The sequence below is a fragment of the Peromyscus eremicus genome, chromosome 3 (assembly GCF_949786415.1).
Source record: "Peromyscus eremicus chromosome 3, PerEre_H2_v1, whole genome shotgun sequence".
Classification (NCBI taxonomy): Eukaryota; Metazoa; Chordata; class Mammalia; order Rodentia; family Cricetidae; genus Peromyscus; species Peromyscus eremicus.
Genome location: NC_081418.1, coordinates 133,236,655 through 133,255,057, shown reverse-complemented (window position 1 = coordinate 133,255,057; position 18,403 = coordinate 133,236,655). Strand labels below are relative to the sequence as shown.

The following is an 18,403-nucleotide window of genomic DNA, read 5'->3' as shown; positions in this document are numbered from 1 at the left end:
CCGGAACATTATATAAGAATTTCATCTGAATTTAAACATTCCATCTGTAAGGAGGCTCACTAAGACTCAGGACATATACAAGACTTACAAGGCTCAGGAAGTTCCTAAAACTGATAAGATTATAAGGTGACAAACAGGCTAAAAGAATTCATGTCCTCCAAACCAGCCATACAGAGAAGAACAGAAACAACACTTTGGACGGAGGAGGAGAATATGCATAGTAAGAGGCTACAAAAAGAAAAAAATAAAGCTATAATTATAGAAACATGAGATAGGATTAAACAGAAATAGCAACAAAATCATAAAGTGACAGTAATCAACACACATCTTTCAGAGATAACTTAAAATATTAATGGCCTCAACTCTCTAATCAAAAGACACAGGATAGTTGAATGGGTTATAAAATCAGTCTTTTTGTTGTTCACAAGCAACTCATTTTGTCTTCAAGGGTAGGCACGACCTTACAATGAAAGGATGGGAAAAAGTATTCAAAGTAAATGACCAGAAAGCAAGCAGAAATTGATATTCTGATATCTGACACAATTGATTTAAAACCAAAATTAATCAGAAGTGATAAAGAGGAACTCTTTATTCTTATCAAGGGAACAATTAACTGAGAAGACACTATAATTCGAAACATTATGAACCAAACTCTAGCATACAAACTTTCAAAAAAGCATACTACTGAACTTCAAGACACAGATGAAACCAATTCAGTAGTTATAAAATTATAGTTGATTTCTGAACCCTAATTTCTCCAATAAGGTATCTGGACAGAATCATCAGAATTAAATGACATCATACAATAAATGAAGCTAACATATATCTTTAGAATACTCCACCTAAACACCAAAGAATATTTATTCTTTGAAGTAACAAATGGAAAATTCTCTGAAATAGACATAATACTGCAACACAAAACAAATCTGAACAAATATAATTGTTGAAAGTTGAAATAACCAAGTGCGTCCTATCTGACCACAATGCATAATACTTAGAATCAATAACAAAAGAATTTCTAGAAATTACACAAAGTCATGGAAATTAAACAGCCCAATACTGAATAATGAATGAATCAAAGAACAAATCAAGAAAGGAAAAAAAATTTAAATCCTGAAATTAAGTGAAAATGAAAACACACCACAAAAAACCTCTGGAATCCATTCAAAGTAGTCCCAAGAGGGACATTTACAAGTCTGAGTATTGATACAAGAAAAGAAAGAAATAACACAAATAAATGACTCAATGATGCAAGTGAAGGATTTGGAAAAAGAAAAATCAAGTCAAACTCAATATTAGTAATGGGAAGAAATAATAAAGACTGGAACAGAAATAAAGAATACAAAGAATTGATGAGTTTAAGAGATTGTTATTTAAGAAGATAAGATCAACAGACCTTCAGCACAATTCACCAAAGAAAGAAAGAAATTACCCAAATTGAGTGAATCAGAAATATATAGGGAAACATTACACAGACATCATAGTAATTTGTGATATTATAAAGAAATACTTTAAAAACCTATACTGCATTAATTATTTAGAAAACCTAAAACACATGGACAAATTTCTACATTCATCCAAAACACTAATGTTAAACCAATAAGAAATGGACAACTTCAACAGTCACATAGACTCTAGGAGGGAAGCCACCACCGCCATTTACCTAAACCAATAGAGTTCCTATTATAATCCAAAGACTTATCCTTATCCTTACAAATAAGCGTAGATCTCACCACTCATCAAATAATCTTATATTTCAATATATAGAGCCCATTATAGAGATTCACAACTTATCAACATGCAGAGAATAAACGCCTATGATGTGCTGAACCCCACCTGACATATCTCCAAAATAACCTCTGTGTCAAAGGATCAGGAAAAATCATGGAGCAAGGATCAGAAAGATTGTAAAAGAACAGAATGCCTCTTGAAAAACAGTGTTATCCAGACAAAACAGGGAAAAAACATCCATAAAAATCTCAACAATGTGACTGCCTAAACAAGACTTATATAATGGTAACACCAGTAACACAACATGTGGACGATGGCTTAATTTTATAAAGGCCCACTCCAAGATCAAGAGCAACAGGTGATCAATTGCTGCTGAGGGAGAAAACCATTGTTCTCCAAGGTGTCCAGGGGTAGGTTATGTACCCTGCATAGTCATCCTTATGTACATGTTCATAGCAGCAATCCTAAATGGACTCAGCAGGTTGATTATGTACACACACACACACACACACACACACACACACACACACACAATTTATTTATATGTGTGACAATAATAGTTCCAGAATAAGAGGTCATGAATTTCAGAGAGAGTTGGGGGAGACCTGGGAGGCATTGGAGAGGAGGAAAGAGAGGCATAAATGACATAGACACATTTCCCATGAAACACTCAAAAATATTTAAAATTAAGAAAAATGTATATAAAAACATAAATATGTAAACCAATAAAATGAATTCATTCCATGGCAAATGATGTGATTTGAAGAAACAGTTTGCAAAAGCAATATAAACCTCTCAAATTTTATGAAAAATAAATTTAACATCCTTAGACAGAGGAAAATGCAACCCTGAAACTACAGAGATCTTTCTCACCATAGACAGAGTGGCTACTGTAAAGAAAGCAAAATTCAATGCAGGTGAGGTTGTGAGGAGAAGACCCTCAATGTGGGAGTCTCTGTAAACTCCAGGACCATCAGAGTAACAATCTGTGTAGGCAAGAAGGAAATCCAGTTTAACATGACTTAGTAGCCCCTGTTGGCTCAAACTGCTAGAGCCTGATACTGAACAGTTTATTTTAGGCATATTTAAACACAGCACAATTTTGGAAAAAAGTTTCTTGATGAAATTAACTCAATCCCATGTGTATACAACAAAGCTTCAAACATGTTTACTTTGAAACTCTTTACAAAGTATATGTGACCTCTACCATAAAGATGGGTTCTACTGACTGAAAAAGAATGCTCAAGATAAGGGTCTGGGGAGAATGAGGGAGGTAAACATGAAGTTTGTGGTGTCAAATGTGACCTGCCCTACAGGTAGCATAGAGGTCACCTAGGCTCTGTTCCATTTCTTAAGTATGTGTGACATCTCCCATAAAGATGGGTTCTATTGACTGAAAAACAATGCTCAGCTAAGGGTCTATGGAAAATGAGTGATATAAACGTAAGAGTCTGTGGGAGTCAGGAGTGGCCTAGCCCTACAGATAGCACAGGGGTCACCTAGGGTATTGTAAAGTACACGTGACATCTTCAATAAGGATGGGTTCTATAAACTGATAAATAAAACTCAAGATAAAGGTCTAGAAAGGAAGAGTCTGGGATGAATGTAGTAGTCTGGGAGGTTCAGGTGTGTCCTGGCTCTACAGATAACACAGATCACCAGAATGTTTACTAATCCATTCCCAGCTTTTTGGGTGGAAAACAGGTATACACCTCCTCCACTGAGGAGACAACCCTTCCTGTTTAACATTCCTAGTTTCCCTAATGCTTATCTATTAGCACAAGGACCTTATGCTCTCTACACCTCATACACTGTGGGTGAACCTACAACCTAGTACAGCCACTGCACATGTTGGTATAGAAGCTCCTCATAGATTACAAGGTCAAAGTACCATATGATCATCTGTCAGGAATATATAAAAGGAATCTCTATCAGTATACCAAGACAGGTGTTCACAGGTATGCTGCTCATTTATGTGACTCACAATGAAATGAGTCCATCAGCCGATGAATGGATAATCATAATTGGATCAGAGAATGTTACAAGCATTGAGAGTGTCACCTTTCACAAAGAATACCAGACTCAGACACTCAGCAGCAGGGCACAGTTTCTGTCACGTGTGAGGGTAAAACAGAAACACTGCCGTGTAGATGTTGTTCCATTTGGGAAGAGGAAGGGTGTGGCAGGAGAACGGATGGAGAGAACAGGGCAGGTAGTGAAGGAGATAATCAAGTACAAGATACACGTGTATGAACACACTGTAAAGAAGCCTGTTGTTTTGTACAATTTACTCACAGTCTCTATGTGTCAATTATATTTCAAAGAATGTTTCAAAAAATAGTCTCTAAGTCACAAAAGCTGTGAGGGATATACAGGAAGAGAAGGACACAGGAATGGGAACACAAGAGAGCCGAGGTGGCAGTGGGGCTAGGAAACATGGTCAAAATACATAATACTCATGTCATAAACCTATTACTTTGTACAATGAATATATACTAAAAAATAAACTTGCTGGCCAAATTTAGTTGGAAAGTTGTTGAAATATTCCTTTAATAACAGTGGGTCCCAGGACTATCACTTTTGTCAGTGTGTATGTGGGGGTCATGCTGGGGATTGTACACATGCCTGGCTAGTGTTCCACCACAGAACTACCCCTGAGGTCCCAAGGTCCCAGAACATCCTCTTTTCAGTAACTGGGCGTGCATTTCCTTTCAGCTTTGGTATCTCTATTTCTGTGATAGTTAGCCCTCAATATTAAAAATGGGACTTTGAGCAGTTTTTACTCACCTGGTAACTGACTGGCATGCACGCACCCTCTCCCTTCCCGCTAGAATCCTGATAGTCACAGCATATATGCATCTTTACCTGTCCCGGTATAGGCTTCCCATAGGTATATCTGTTATAAGACAAATTCAGAGAGACCAAAGGTCATCCTAAAGCAGAGACTACAGTCTTCCTACCCATAGTCCACACTGTCAATCTGTAACAGTAGATTGGCACTGTGTGTTTTCACAATGACAGCAAATAGGGCCCATTACTACCACTTGACACATTCTATCTAGATATATTAACAATTTAGCCCTGTTAAGAACCTCTGGGAGACATGATTTTCTCCCTTTTATAGTTCTGAAAAGATCAAGTGACCCAATCAGGATCCTCAGCTAGTAAATGATGGGGCTGTGATGAAGGGAGACCATGGCTAAATGACTCAGAACCATTCTAACAGACCTCCTCAATATTTTGCCTTCTTCCTATCAATTTTTCTTTTGAGCATGTTTATTTTAATGACAAGCAGATGTGAGCCAGATGTGTCTCTTCTGTTTGATTCAGGTACATTTGCAAATTCCTTCTAGCACGGTTTGACTTACTGGGGTTCCAGACTTCAATAGCAACTTCAGTTGCTGTGACATAGGATCCACATTTATCAGACACAGAAATGCAAACACAAAGCAAGATGTTTAAAAGTTAAGCTTGGGCAGCTGTGGCTGGAACAACAACCGGATTGGGAGCTCTTGTTTCTCTGTTCTTTCTCTCAAGCCATAACAGGTCAGCAGAATGCTGTATTTAGTGCCTGTGTTCTCTTCACATGGGTCAGGGGATCTTTGTAGGTACCTTCCTGTCTCCAAAGGCAGGAACTCTCTACTGCTTCATACAATTGATTTATCACTGGTGTCATCAGAATTGACATCATCAACATATGCAATGAATGATCAAGCAGTAATGGATGCAGAGCAGTGGGGACGTGAGGAAGAAATGAACACCACACGGGGATCATTTTAGGAGGAAGGACAACCTTAGCATTTCTACATATTCTACAATGACACGTTATCCCAGGTAGCTTTTGTGTCCATGTACATTCTGAAGGATGGAAGATTAAACACAGGTAACTCACACTGCACACACAGTCACGTTTATTTTTTCATCTTGCGCAGAGATGACCTTTGGGACCTTTACTTGAACTTCAAACCTGGGAAGCACTATTGGGAGAGAGAGGAGAAGTCAGGTGGGAAATAACTTTTCTAGGTGCCTAAATGATCAGCCTCTGCCAAGAAATGGTGACTTTACATTATTAAGGTTACCTCCCTCCCTCCAGTAAAGTTAGAATTTTGAGTGGTGATAGATTATATCAGGATATGAAAACCACAGAGGTATCTAATTAAATAAGAAAAGCCAAGTAATTTGCTTCTGAGAATTCCTTAACTTTCTGGAAGTTCCAGGTTGCTAGGTGGAAAGCCATAGCTAGAGTTTGATGAAGTCCAGCCTTACCCATTGAACTCAATATGTTCAAAACATTTTATCCCATGATAATCAGAATCTTACTAGATCTCTTTCCATTTTCAATCTTTCCAAGCCATACCAAATTCCTCCACGGTGAAGGAGTGTTCTTTCTTCACTCCTGATTGTTTTATTATCACTATCTTGTAGGAGCCCCGAATAGGCTCTGATGACAGGCTGAAGGACAGCTGCTTAAGCCCATGTTCTGTGTTAATATCCCGCCACTGCATAATTCGATTCATCTTTGGATCCTGTGAGCCAGGTTTAAATTTTGTAGGTAAACAGAGTTTTAATTACATCAACACATGTGTTCATGATGGAAGCATTAGGGTAGGGAATGCGATATAATAAAGCAATTATCCACAATGGTGGGAGGCTGATGACTAACAGTATTGCTACCACATTCCAACATCAAGTTACTTTGAGCGGATTGATTTCTCTCTGAATATGAAACAGTTAAATTTCTTACCTGAATGTAAGCCAGAGGAAACTGAAACAGAAGAGAAAACAGTGTTAGTTTAGAACAGCTTTTCTCAACTTATGGGTTTTGATCCCTTTGGCAAATCTCTATCTCCAAAGTATTTACATGATAATTCATAACAATAACAAAATTATAGTTATGAAGTAACAATGAAAATAATTTTATGGAGACTCATCCTGAGCGTTTACAGTATGGAGATTACAGAATTATTGTTCAAATCAGGAATTTTTTAGTGTGAAATGGGTTGCTAGTTTTATATATTATATCCAGCCAAAATGTTTAACTTGGGGGGATGTCCTGGGCAAGCTATATATGCCGCTCTACCCAGGGCACTGGCTTCCCCTCCTCATCTAATGAGATAAAAGGCATTAGCACAAGAACTCAATACACACCTCCTGGACGTAGTTCAACAGAGCAAACCACTGTCTGACCATTGCCCAGAAATACGAAGAAAGAAAGGGCTCAGTGGCTGCTCTTTCTTCTAAAAATTGCTGCTGACTAAGGGGAGGGCTGTATGTTCAGAGGTTTTACAGGCCAAGTGTTTCCGATAGAGCAGATGGAGAATACAGTAAAGACAGACAGTGACAAGGTCATTTAAGGTTCTGTAATAACTGAAGAGGTGAATTTCCTTCAGGTGAGCATCAGCTTGAGGAAAACATAACCATTTCTAGCAGTTGAAGAGAGACCAAGCAGTGGCAGTTGTAAGGGAATTTTAGTGAGATTGAACTTGTTTCTGAAAGTCTAGAAAAATAAATCATGATAATGGATGATGAAGCTGTGGTACATGTATACACAGTGAAAGTTTATTCATCTGTAAAAAATGAAATCACAAAATTTGTAAATGATAAAACTCAAAAAAATTATAAAGGTAAGCCAGGCTCAGAAAGATAACTGCTGTTTGTTCTTTCTCATGTGTGGCTCCTCACTCCAAACCCGGAGTACTTGTGGACTCAAGGTAAGTAGAAGAGGACCATTGGGTGGGAATCCCTCAAGGCAGGGGACACAGCATGACATATGGAATATCAAAGCACAGGTGCACTTTTGGGGACAGAACATTTATTTGGGATGAGGGTGTAGGATGGGAGAGGCAAGAGGGGAGGATGGGAGGGTTAACCCACACTGAGGATCTGTGAAAAAGTCACATGGAAACTTACTGCTTTCTAAACCTATTAAGAAGCATAGCTTAAAAGGAGAGTCAGAGGAAGATGTACTACATGTCTAGATAATGCTGCTCCTGAAGGTCAAGGGTCACTAAACAAATGCCCCAGTTCTAGGCATGAGATAGCGCCTCATGAGTTGCTGGCCAGGGTGGCCCTAGACCCCCAAAGCAATACAGAATCTTGACACTGTTCTTGATTGCCCACAATAACTAGTTGATAATATTCTGCTGTGGAAGACAGCAGAATTCCTTGGTGGAAGGGTGTAGAGAAATCAAGCTGGTGCTCTGCTAACATCCCCCCTGCTGATCAGCTTTCACAATGCCACAAGATTGCTGCAGGAGAGGAGATGTCAACGGTCTCATCTAGCTGAGAACCCTAGGATGTCTAACACCAACCTGCCACGCAAGATGTGCCCATTGGTACAAGAGTGGCACAACTTTTATGGGGTAGAAAACTGGTCTCTGATTGATTTGAATCCTGTTCTGTAGGACGGAATTCATAGAGGGTACTGAAAACCCCACCAACAACCCGTGACTGTGGACGTCTTTTATTTTTTTTGTTATACATCTTTTTTTTTTAAATTTTATAATTTAATTAAATTTTACTTATTAGCCACAGATTCCCTTGTTCTCTCCCCTCCCATGCCCTCCCCCACCTTCCCCCTAGCCCACCCTCTATTCCCATCTCCTACAGGGCAAAGACTCCCCTCAGGATTGAGTTCAACCTGGTAAATTCAGTCCAGCCAGGTCCAGTCCCCTCCTCCCAGGCTGAGCCAAGCGTCCCTGTATAAGCCCCAGGTTTCAAACAGCCAACTCATGCACTGCGTACAGGACCCGGTCCCACTGCCTGGATGCCTCCCAAAAAGATCAAGCTAATCAACTGTGTCACTTATCCAGAGGGCCTGATCCAGTTGGGGTTCCTCAGCTATTGGTTCACAGTTCATGTGTTTCCATTCGTTTGACTATTTGTCCCTGTGCTTTTTCCAACCTTGGTCTCAACAATTCTCGCTCATATAAACCCTTCTCTTTCTCACCAATTGGACTCCTGGAGCTCCACCTGGGGCCTGGCCGTGGATCTCTGCATCCGGTTCCCTCAGTCATTGGATGGGGTTTCTAGCACGGCAATTAGGGTGTTTGGCCATCCGCTCACCAGAGTAGGTCAGTTCGGGCTTTCTCTCGACCATTGCCAGCAGTCTGTTGTGGGGGTATCTTTGTGGATTTCTGTGGGCCTCTCTAGCACTTTGCTTCTTCCTATTCTCATGTGGTCTTAATTTATCATGGTCTTTTATTCCTTGTTCTCCCTCTCTGTTGTTGATCCAGCTGGGATCTCCCGCTCCCCTAAGCTCTCTTTCCCTCGACCCTTGCCATTCTTTACCCCCATTCACGTCCATGTTGTTCATGTAGATCTCATCCATTTCTTTGTCATTGGGTTATCCCTGTGTCTTTCTTGTGGTCTTGTTTTCTAGGTCGCCTCCCTGGAGTTGTGAGTAGCAGTCTAGTCATCTTTGTTTTACATCTAGTATCCTCCTGTGAGTGAGTACATACCATGTTTGTCTTTCTGAGTCTGGGTTACCTCACTCAGGATGATTTTTCTAGATCCATCACTTTGCCTGCAACCTCATGATATCATTGTTTTTCTCTGCTGAGTAGTATTCCATTGTGTATATGTATCACATTTTATTTATCCATTCTTCAGTTGAAGGGCATCTAGGTTGTTTCCAGGTTCTGGCTATTACAAACAATGCTGATATGAACATAGCTGAGCAAGTGTTCTTGTGGTATGATTGATCATTCCTTGGGTATATGCCCAAGAGTGGTATAGCTGGATCTTGGGGGAGATTGATTCCCAATTTTCTAAGAAAGCACCATATTGATTTCCAAAGTGGTTGTACAAGCTTGCATGCCCACTAGCAGTGCCTGTGAAAGTGTTTGTCTAAGTGGAGAGATGACTCTTTGGTTTAAGTAAATTGTCATGGTACCAAGTTGCCTTTCTAAGTTATGCTAATAGTCATGGACAAATACTACACGCAGCTTGAGTGAGGGAAGCTTCTCTTGGCTTTGTGACCTGTGTTGATGAGACTAGGCTCTCTCCATTTTCCTCTGATCTCTCTTTGTGTGCCTTATTTCCTCACCTTTTGAACTAAGTGGTACTCAGGACAGAAGCTTCTCTTTCCTGTTCTTTTCAAATGCCATGTCTTTATTGTCACCCACTTTCACCTCCAAATACTGAAGATGAGGGTGCAGACACTGCCCTTTTGGAAACAGCTACTGTGGTTTCAGTTTCCAAGATCAGGATGAACCAAGAAAAGGAAGAGGCATCTGCTGACTTAACAGATTTTAAAAGCATCAGCTGAGCCAGGCAGACAGTGGTGGCACATCCTTTGATCCCAGCAATCAGGAGGCAGAGGCAGGAGGATCTCTGTGAGTTCAAGGCCAGCCTGGTCTACATAGACAGTTTCAAGCCAGACAAAATTACATGGAGAAATCATGTTTGTTTGTTTGTTCCATTTGTTTTTTAAAAAGGCAATTGAGACTGCAGAGTAAACAAAGATGTGAAAAAGGAAAATTTCACTAAAGTCCTACATATGATTTCTTTTAATATCATCCTGGATGACCTAGTCTACACGATCAGCAAAGGAAACTAAGCTATAAAATCTGTGAGTAATGAAGGTGTATTGTTTCTATGAGCTGAGGGACTAATACTTAGACCGGCCCTGGTGGGTAAACAGACAGGAAGAAAAGCCACAGACGGATAATAGAAACAGTGAAATCCTGGCTTCCTCCTCACACTCCTGACCTATGACACAGGCCTAAAGGCTACAGTAGGGCTCTGCCTCTAATACCAGGGCACCTCTGCAATGGACCAGCCTGATACATTCAAGGAAAAGACCAAGATGAGTTCACTCTGCATTTGTATCTGCCTCTCTGACTTTGTTCAAGTTGATCTGCCCTAATTTAGGGAAGAAAGACCCCTCAAAGACCCTCAAAGACTCCAGCCCTCAGAGAGAGGCAGGGCTCCCAATTCCCCTCTACAGAGGGTCTTCCCACCCATGTGCCTGCTGTGTGTGTTTTCTCAACTCTAATAAAAGCTTTTCTTTACTGGCTGACTCTGTCTGCTGTGCTCAGGATTTTCCCTGACTTTTAATTTTTTAACTGTCAGAGAAAATAACCCTACACTGTAAAAGCAAGATCAGTTTATAACTGACACACACAACCTACTGGAATCCAAGATAAGTCATTTTGACCAAAGAATTCAGCAAGATCAACATGATAAAAAGTGATAGGGTACATAGAAAAAAATCTTAATTGCATTGAAAAATGAAGGCAACAAATTATAAATTCTATAAACACCATTCATTAATGAAAACTATGATTTCAGGAATAAGTCAAATAAGACATTCAATAGGCCTAAGAAGAACATTGCAAACCATTATGAATTACATAAAAGGAAATCTAAAATAATGGGCAGATACATGTGCACTAGACAGAAACATTTATCATGAAATGATTTATACTCTTTCCAAATCAATATATATGTTATTAATATTTCAATCACATTTCCAAGACTGATTGTAGAACTGTAACCTGATAGTAAAATTTAAATAAAACATACGGGAGTAGTTGTTGAAATACTGAAGCAAGGATTAATTCAAGGAAGTGAATTTAACCTAAATAAAAATGAAAGTGCTGTAATCCTTATGAAACCAGGAGGTAAAAGACAGGAGGGAGAGGCAGTTGGTAAAATGCTAGCAGCTCAAGCAGAAAGACCTGGGTTCCATTTGCAGAATCCACACAAAAAGTGGGTACTTGTTCCCACTGTAGTCCCAGATGGAAAGCAGAGACAGAGAGCAGTCACTGGATGACTGGCCAGGCTTCCTAGCCTGATCATTAAGCCCCAGGCCAGCCAGACTCTGACTCAAAACCCATGATGTTTGGCACCCAAGAAATGAAATCTAAGATTGTCTTCTGGCTAGCACATACATGTGTATACACACACACACACACACACACACACACACACACACACACACAGAATGAACATGTATTACACAGAGACACACAAAGTGCTAGGAAGTGAATCAACAGTCTGCACTGGAAATTTTACAGTGGCATAAGCCAACAGAGCTAGGTAAAGGGATGAAGAGATTGCTCACCAGAACCATACACATGTGTGTGTATACGATGAAGGAGGGAACTAGAAAAAAATCATCCTGAGTGAAGCAACACAGACCCAGAAAGACAAACATGACATGTACTCACTTATAAATGACTGTTAGCTGCTAAGTAAAAGATAATCACACTCCACTCCACAGACCCAGAAAGGCTAAGTAACGAGGAGGGCTTTAGGAGGGATGCATGGATCTCCCTTGGAAGATTTTACAGGTAGACTGGCAGCCAGTGGGGATGGGAGCATGAGAGATCAGGTGGGGAGCAAGGGATTGGGGGAGAGAGTACAGAAAGAGATAGCTGGAATAGGGGGCATTAGAGAGCAATGTGGAAACCTAGTGCAGTGGAAACTTCCTGGAACCTATGAGGGTGATCCTACTGAGGACTCCTAGTAATGACGTATATGGAGTCTGAACTGGCCATCTTCTATAAGGAGGCAAGGCTTCTAGTTGTGGGACAGGGACACCTACCCAGACACAAAACCTTCAATCCACAACTTGTCCTGCCTGCAAGATGTGCTGAGGCAATGGAGGCTCAGAGCTTGTGAGAATGGCCAACAAATGACAACAAATGGTCTAACTTGAGGGCAAAGATACTAGAGGCAGCCCATGGCCCACACTGTCTGCATGGTCAGTAACTGGAAGCCAGATAGAGATCTAGGGTAGAAGCAAACATGACCGACCACCCCAATCAACAAGTAAATAAATAAATGAAATGATTTCTAATAATATTCTGTTATACTCACAAGATTGGTGCCTAGCCCAATGGTCATCAGAGAGGCTTCCTCTAGCAGCTGATGGGAGCAAATCCAGAGATCCACAGCCAAAAATTAGGCAGAGCTCAGGGAACCCCGCAAAGACAGGAGGAAGGATGGTAGGAGCCAGAGGGGTCAAAGACACCATAAGAACATGGCCCACAGAATCAATTAAGCAGGGCTCATAGGGGCTCACAGAGACTGAAGAAGAAATTACAGAGCTTGTGATTTCTGTGGGTCTGAGCTAGGTCTACTGCATGCATGCTGTGGTTGTTTGCTTGGGGTTTTTGTGGGACTCCTAACAGTGGGAGTGGGCATGTCTCTAACTAACTTGCCTGCTCTTGGGACCCTTTTCTTTCTACTGGGTTGTCTCACCCAGCCTTGATAGAAGGGGTTTGTGCCTGGTCTTATTACATCTTGTTATGCCATGTACAGCTGATGTCCCTGGGAGGCCTGCTCTTTTCTGATGGGACATGAATCTAGATGAGGGAGGGAGACTGGAAGGAGTGGAGGGAGGGGAAGCTATGGTCATGACGTATTGTGTGAGAGAACAATAAATAAAAAGATAAAATATCCTTGATAGAATTATACAACAGATTATTGTGATAAGATAGAATCTCTGCTCTCCACCAAATGATGTCTATTGTAAATTGTTATCTGTAAAGAGAATATTGAGTAAAATGGGATAGCTATTTTATTGTTTGTTTTAATTTTTAGCTAGTTCTTTGAGAGTTTTGTACAGTGTTTTCTGATGATATTCACCCCTTCCCCTAACTCATACCAGAACTACCTTCCTTCCTTACCCACCTGACTTAGTGTTTTCTCTCTTTTTTTTTTCACATTAATTCCAATTTGTGCTTCCCACATATTCTTGGATATGTGGGCTTCCACTGGAGTGTAGTGGACTTACCTGCATCTATACTCTAAAGAAAACTGAGTTTCCACCAGTAGCTATCAGTTAGCAATAGCACCTCAGTTAAGGGTGGGATTTCATGTACATGTCCCCTCTCCATGCTAAGGTTTGGTCTGGCCTGGTCTAGAATGTGCTTGTGCATGCTAACACAATTATAAGTTCATATGTGTGGCTGCCATGCTGAGTCTAGAGGACTCTTTGTATTCATTCACTACCTCTGGCTCTTACAGTCATTCCTTCCTCTCTGACACAATAATCTATGCTTCTTGGTTGGAGAGGATGTTATTTAGATGTCTAATTTGGGCTTTCACATTCTACAGTTAAGCTGCTGATATCTGGAACCATCACTACTGGCTAAGTTTCACAGAGCAGGAAGGTGCTATGCACACTACCAGAAGGGCTGGGATCATTATCTCACCCAGCTGTGAACCCTATAAACTGTGAGCACCACTGGCTTGGCAAGACACGCCCACTGGTGCAATAGTAGCACAAATGTCATAGAAGTAGCCAACCACTCTCTGACTGGATTTAAGTCCTACTACGCAAGATGAAACCCACATTAGACATCATTATAGGGCCAAGAATCTGTGGCTTAACATGCCATAGGACCAGAGGAGAACCCATTATTATTCTGCTGCTAAAGGACATAGTGTTAAAACAACTGATATTGATGTATCTTTATACTTATAGATCAAAGCTTCTCTCAACCCCTGTCAGAGAAGCCTCTACTTGCAGTAGAGGGTGTTTAGCACAGACACCCTGCTGTGGATATCGATCTGTTTGCTGTGAATGTGTTGCTCTGATTTGGTTGATAAATAAAACACTGAATGGCCAGTAGTCAGGCAGGAAGTATAGGATAGGCAGGTTAAGCAGAGAGGAGAATTCTGGGAACAGGAAGAAAGAGTCAGGAGTCGCCAGCCAGACACAGAGTAAGTAAGATGTAAAAGTACCAGTAAGCCACAAGCCACATGGCAACTTATAGATTAGTATAAATGTGTTAATTTAAGTCTGAGCAGCTGCAGGACCAGGATGGACACAAGAAAACTCCAGCTACAACACCCATCACTTGCTGAATTGCACAGGACAAGAGACTCTGAAATGCTAATTTATTCTTTAGAGAGTCCATTTAGGGAAGGATCTAAATTTTAAATACAAGGTTATATGTAAGAGATACCCCTGTAAGACTAGAAATGGATTTCTTAAGGATGGCATGAAGTAACAGAAACTACAAAACAAATGATTGAAAAATGTGATTAAGCCCAAAGGTTCTGTATAGTAACATTCTCCATGAAGTATAAAGAAATCCAAAGACACTTAACCAGTAATGGAGTGCAAAATATAAGGAAGACATTGCATGGTCAATGGTAGCTGAGCAAGGGGTATAAATAGTTAAATGAACAGAATAGAGAAGAAGACCAACTCATACCTTAGCAAGGGGCTAGAAATGAGAATATTTCAGTCACATTATGTCTTTACAAACCCACCAATATCCACATGTAAAAGACTCACCAACTCATTCAGGGGGCGTAGGTTTTTATCCATAGAGACAACCCGAAACTTGACTGGAGAAAGAGAGAGAGAGAGAACTTTCTAGTGAGGTCCAGACACCCAGGCCCTCCCTGTGCCATGTTCAGGATGGCTTCCTCACTCCATAGCCCGAGATGGACCTTCGTACCTGACTGTCCTGGTTTGTACACGGGTTTGTCTGTCTGGACAAAGACAACACTTTCTTTGTTCTTCACCAGCACCGTACTCTTTTTGTTGAATTCGTGTGTCTGTGCTTTGATGTGGACAGAGAGTGACACTTTCTCATCTGAAATTGAGACTCTGGGGAGCTGAGGACGAGAGCAAAACAAGACTCTTCACCATCAGATCCTTTGGAGTTCTTAGATTTCCTTCTTACCTCCTGTCCTTGCACACCACGGGAAGGACATCAGGGTTCATCAGTTTCTGTTTAAGTATTATGTGAGGAGGGTATGTCAGAAACAAAGTATGAAAAGAAAAACACAACATTTCATATGATCAATGGAAGCAACAAAGACACAGTAGTTTTTATGGAGTAAATAAAATCTTGATTGAAAACTAGATATAACTGTGGAACTTAGGTAGAGTGAAAACTAACATATTGATAATGGTAGGAATTGCATCTTGAGGATAGGTACAGAAGAAGAAACCCAGCACTTATTCAGGATAGCAACTACACATAGGAGATGTGGTTCTGATTAGATGGAGTGCTAATTGGAAGTTTGTAACTTACTAGCAGCAAGTACTACACAGTGGCAAAATACTTCTTCTCTGGGTTAGGCTCTTTGAGGAACTTCAGTGGGAAAGCAGCACATGCACAAGTATTGGCTCTTCCTGTTTTGGGGTGGGATAATCTATGATATTTGTTTATTGGGTAAATGTTCTAAGTGTCTATTGTTATGAAGTAGTAGCTGTGTTTCTAGATCAATCTCTTTTAGAAATATGTAAGTATATTATATATGCATCTACACACATGTACATAAATATAGAAAACAAACAGCGACAGATATCTAGTACTCACAGTGAAGGAGTCACAGTGGAAGTAGTCCTTGTCAACCACAAACTCATTGGACAGACTTCTGGTTCCCCAGCTAGACTGCAAGGAGGCCCTGACAGTCACTGTCTCATTCAGATCAAGTAGATGGAAGCAGATTTTCTCAGGGGTCTCAGTGTAGAGCTGGGAAGGGACCAGCACCATATACTTCCTGGAAAGGGAAAAGTTGAGGCCATCTGGGGACAGATATCATTGTCCTTGGCTACAGCCATGTTTCTTCACAATAATCATCACCATCCAAGATTCTCCAGCCTAAGATGGCAGGTGACAGCATGATACCCCAGAGTGGTCAATTATCAGTGTTTGTAATGGTAATCACTCAGCTTCAGCAGTGATATCCATTAAGGCAGCTTCAAATGGCATGGACTATCATCACTTAAGCAGCGAGCATTCAGTGCTAGAAGGCTTAAAATTTTTTTTGAATAACAATCTGGGAGGAAAAATTATTCTTTTCATAAAAATTAATCATGATTGTTCTTGATTATCATGTTTAAGTCTTGAAAAATAACAGTACCCTGTTTTTATTTTTTGGTACCCTTATATGTAAGATTTATATTGTGACTGTGCAATTCAGAGCAGCATGATTCACATATGTTATACTTGAACATGTGCCAAAGGCTATCTATAGGAATTGTTCTCTACCTTTTTCTGGCATTAGAGTTTTTTTTGTACCAAAATTCTCCCAAAATCTAGCCTGTCACCACTACATCACATAATAGAAAAAAAAATCAAGATTGCTTTTATTTTTATCACTTTAAATATATTTTTTCTGATCAAAAAATGTCAAGAAAATCACTCAACAATATAATCCTGATAATGTGTTTATTTGGGCACCAAATAACAAGTTCTTCTTGCAGTTTAATACAAAGTCTTTGATCCTAACAAGAGTGCTGTTTTAAGACACAAACATCTACAGAGTTGCAGTGTGCCTGAATCCTTACCCCTCCCAAAGTTAAACTATAGGCTACACATTTCCAACCCAAAGTGCCAACAATGTAGATATTTATCTTCAAAGAGATGAAATGGTTTCAACACGTAAAAATGTCTCTGACCACTGGGATTTTAGATATTAGTGGTACAGTTGTAAGAGGAGTGCTATTCTAAATCACATCACAACTCAGTTTAGTAATTGCTTTAGAATTGGAAAAATGACAACATAGAATTATGTAATACTAAAGTTGGAAAACATACATACAATTATTGTTTGTTAATTGAAAAGTAAAATGATATAGGGAGGGTTTTGGGAGAAGGAACTGTGAAAGGCAATGGATGGTTTTGATTGGAGGAGAAACAACATGGAAGAAGCCTTGGTGGTACTCACGGTTGCCCAGGTGATAAGGAAGTAGAGGTCAGGAAGGCAAGAAGAACTGCAATTAGACATTGCAGAGCCTGTCTGCCCTTCCACATGGTGTAGGAAGGAAGGACAAGAAGACAGGGCCTATAATGTCCTCTTCCCTGCTAGGGTTTCCAGAGACGTCCCCGATACACAGTGCTTTATTTACGAGTGCTCTACGTAAACAGGAACCTCCACTCTAGGTGTCCAAACAGACAAGTGGAATTTTGCAAGAATTTTCTGTTAGTGTCACTGTATTCAGTGGTGACCTCAGCACAACTCAAATAAGTTGCAACAGTCTCAGGAATGGGGCCAGAGTATCTTGGATGGTGTTGGTAAAGGATCAAGGGCACAGAATCTACTTAGTTTGAATTAAAGCAGACTTTCTCAGTCTTCCTACTACCCACCTGTAAATCTTTGCAGTAGGTGGCTGTGCTATGATTGTGTGACATTTGCTACCTCACTGCTTCTGGTCACCTGGAATCTAGCAGCACTCCCTGGGAGGTGACAACTCAGTTTCTCTGTTTCCTCATTTGAGAGCTCTAGAGTAGTCCAGTAAGAAGATTTTCAGTTCTCCTGTCTCTAGTCATTCAAGTATCTACCTTCACGGGTGTTGTGTGTGAAAGCTGAACTGTGGATACTGGGCAAGCTCAAAAACTCACCTACTACAAGTCACCATGCTTGACCTTTCCATGTTAGAACAGTAGTTCACCAAGCTCATCTACAGGTACAGTTGAGAAGTCTTAGCTCTGTGGTCTTCTAGGAAGCAAAATATAATCTGTGCAACAAAAGGTAATTGCTTTAAATGATTTAAATACATCAATATTTTGAATACAACTGAGTTCCTTTGGAAGGACATTAAGGTTTGAGTTAGAAAGTACATTATCATTTCTAATCTAGATCATGGGACTGTCTATTTGTGCAAAGAACTTACAGCATTGGCTTGAGAGGAAGGTACATCATAAGCTAGAACAACTATATCTTGAGGCATTAAGTAAAAAGAAAGAACATT

At 40.3% G+C, this 18,403-nt stretch overlaps 1 protein-coding gene across 1 annotated transcript in view; it reads right to left on the bottom strand.

Annotated features, from left to right (window-relative positions):
- Positions 1-17,465, bottom strand: part of LOC131906489 (alpha-1-inhibitor 3-like) — a 54,662-nt gene extending 37,197 nt beyond the window's left edge. Inside the window, exons 1-8 of the mRNA XM_059257111.1 lie at positions 17,380-17,465; positions 16,026-16,209; positions 15,156-15,315; positions 14,990-15,042; positions 6,476-6,496; positions 6,089-6,257; positions 5,624-5,708; positions 4,519-4,627 (exon numbers count right to left, since the gene is read on the bottom strand). Coding sequence (XP_059113094.1) covers positions 4,519-4,627; positions 5,624-5,708; positions 6,089-6,257; positions 6,476-6,496; positions 14,990-15,042; positions 15,156-15,315; positions 16,026-16,209; positions 17,380-17,465 — 867 coding nt within the window. The remainder of the gene's footprint in view (positions 1-4,518; positions 4,628-5,623; positions 5,709-6,088; positions 6,258-6,475; positions 6,497-14,989; positions 15,043-15,155; positions 15,316-16,025; positions 16,210-17,379) is intronic.
- Positions 17,466-18,403: the final 938 nt, after the last annotated feature.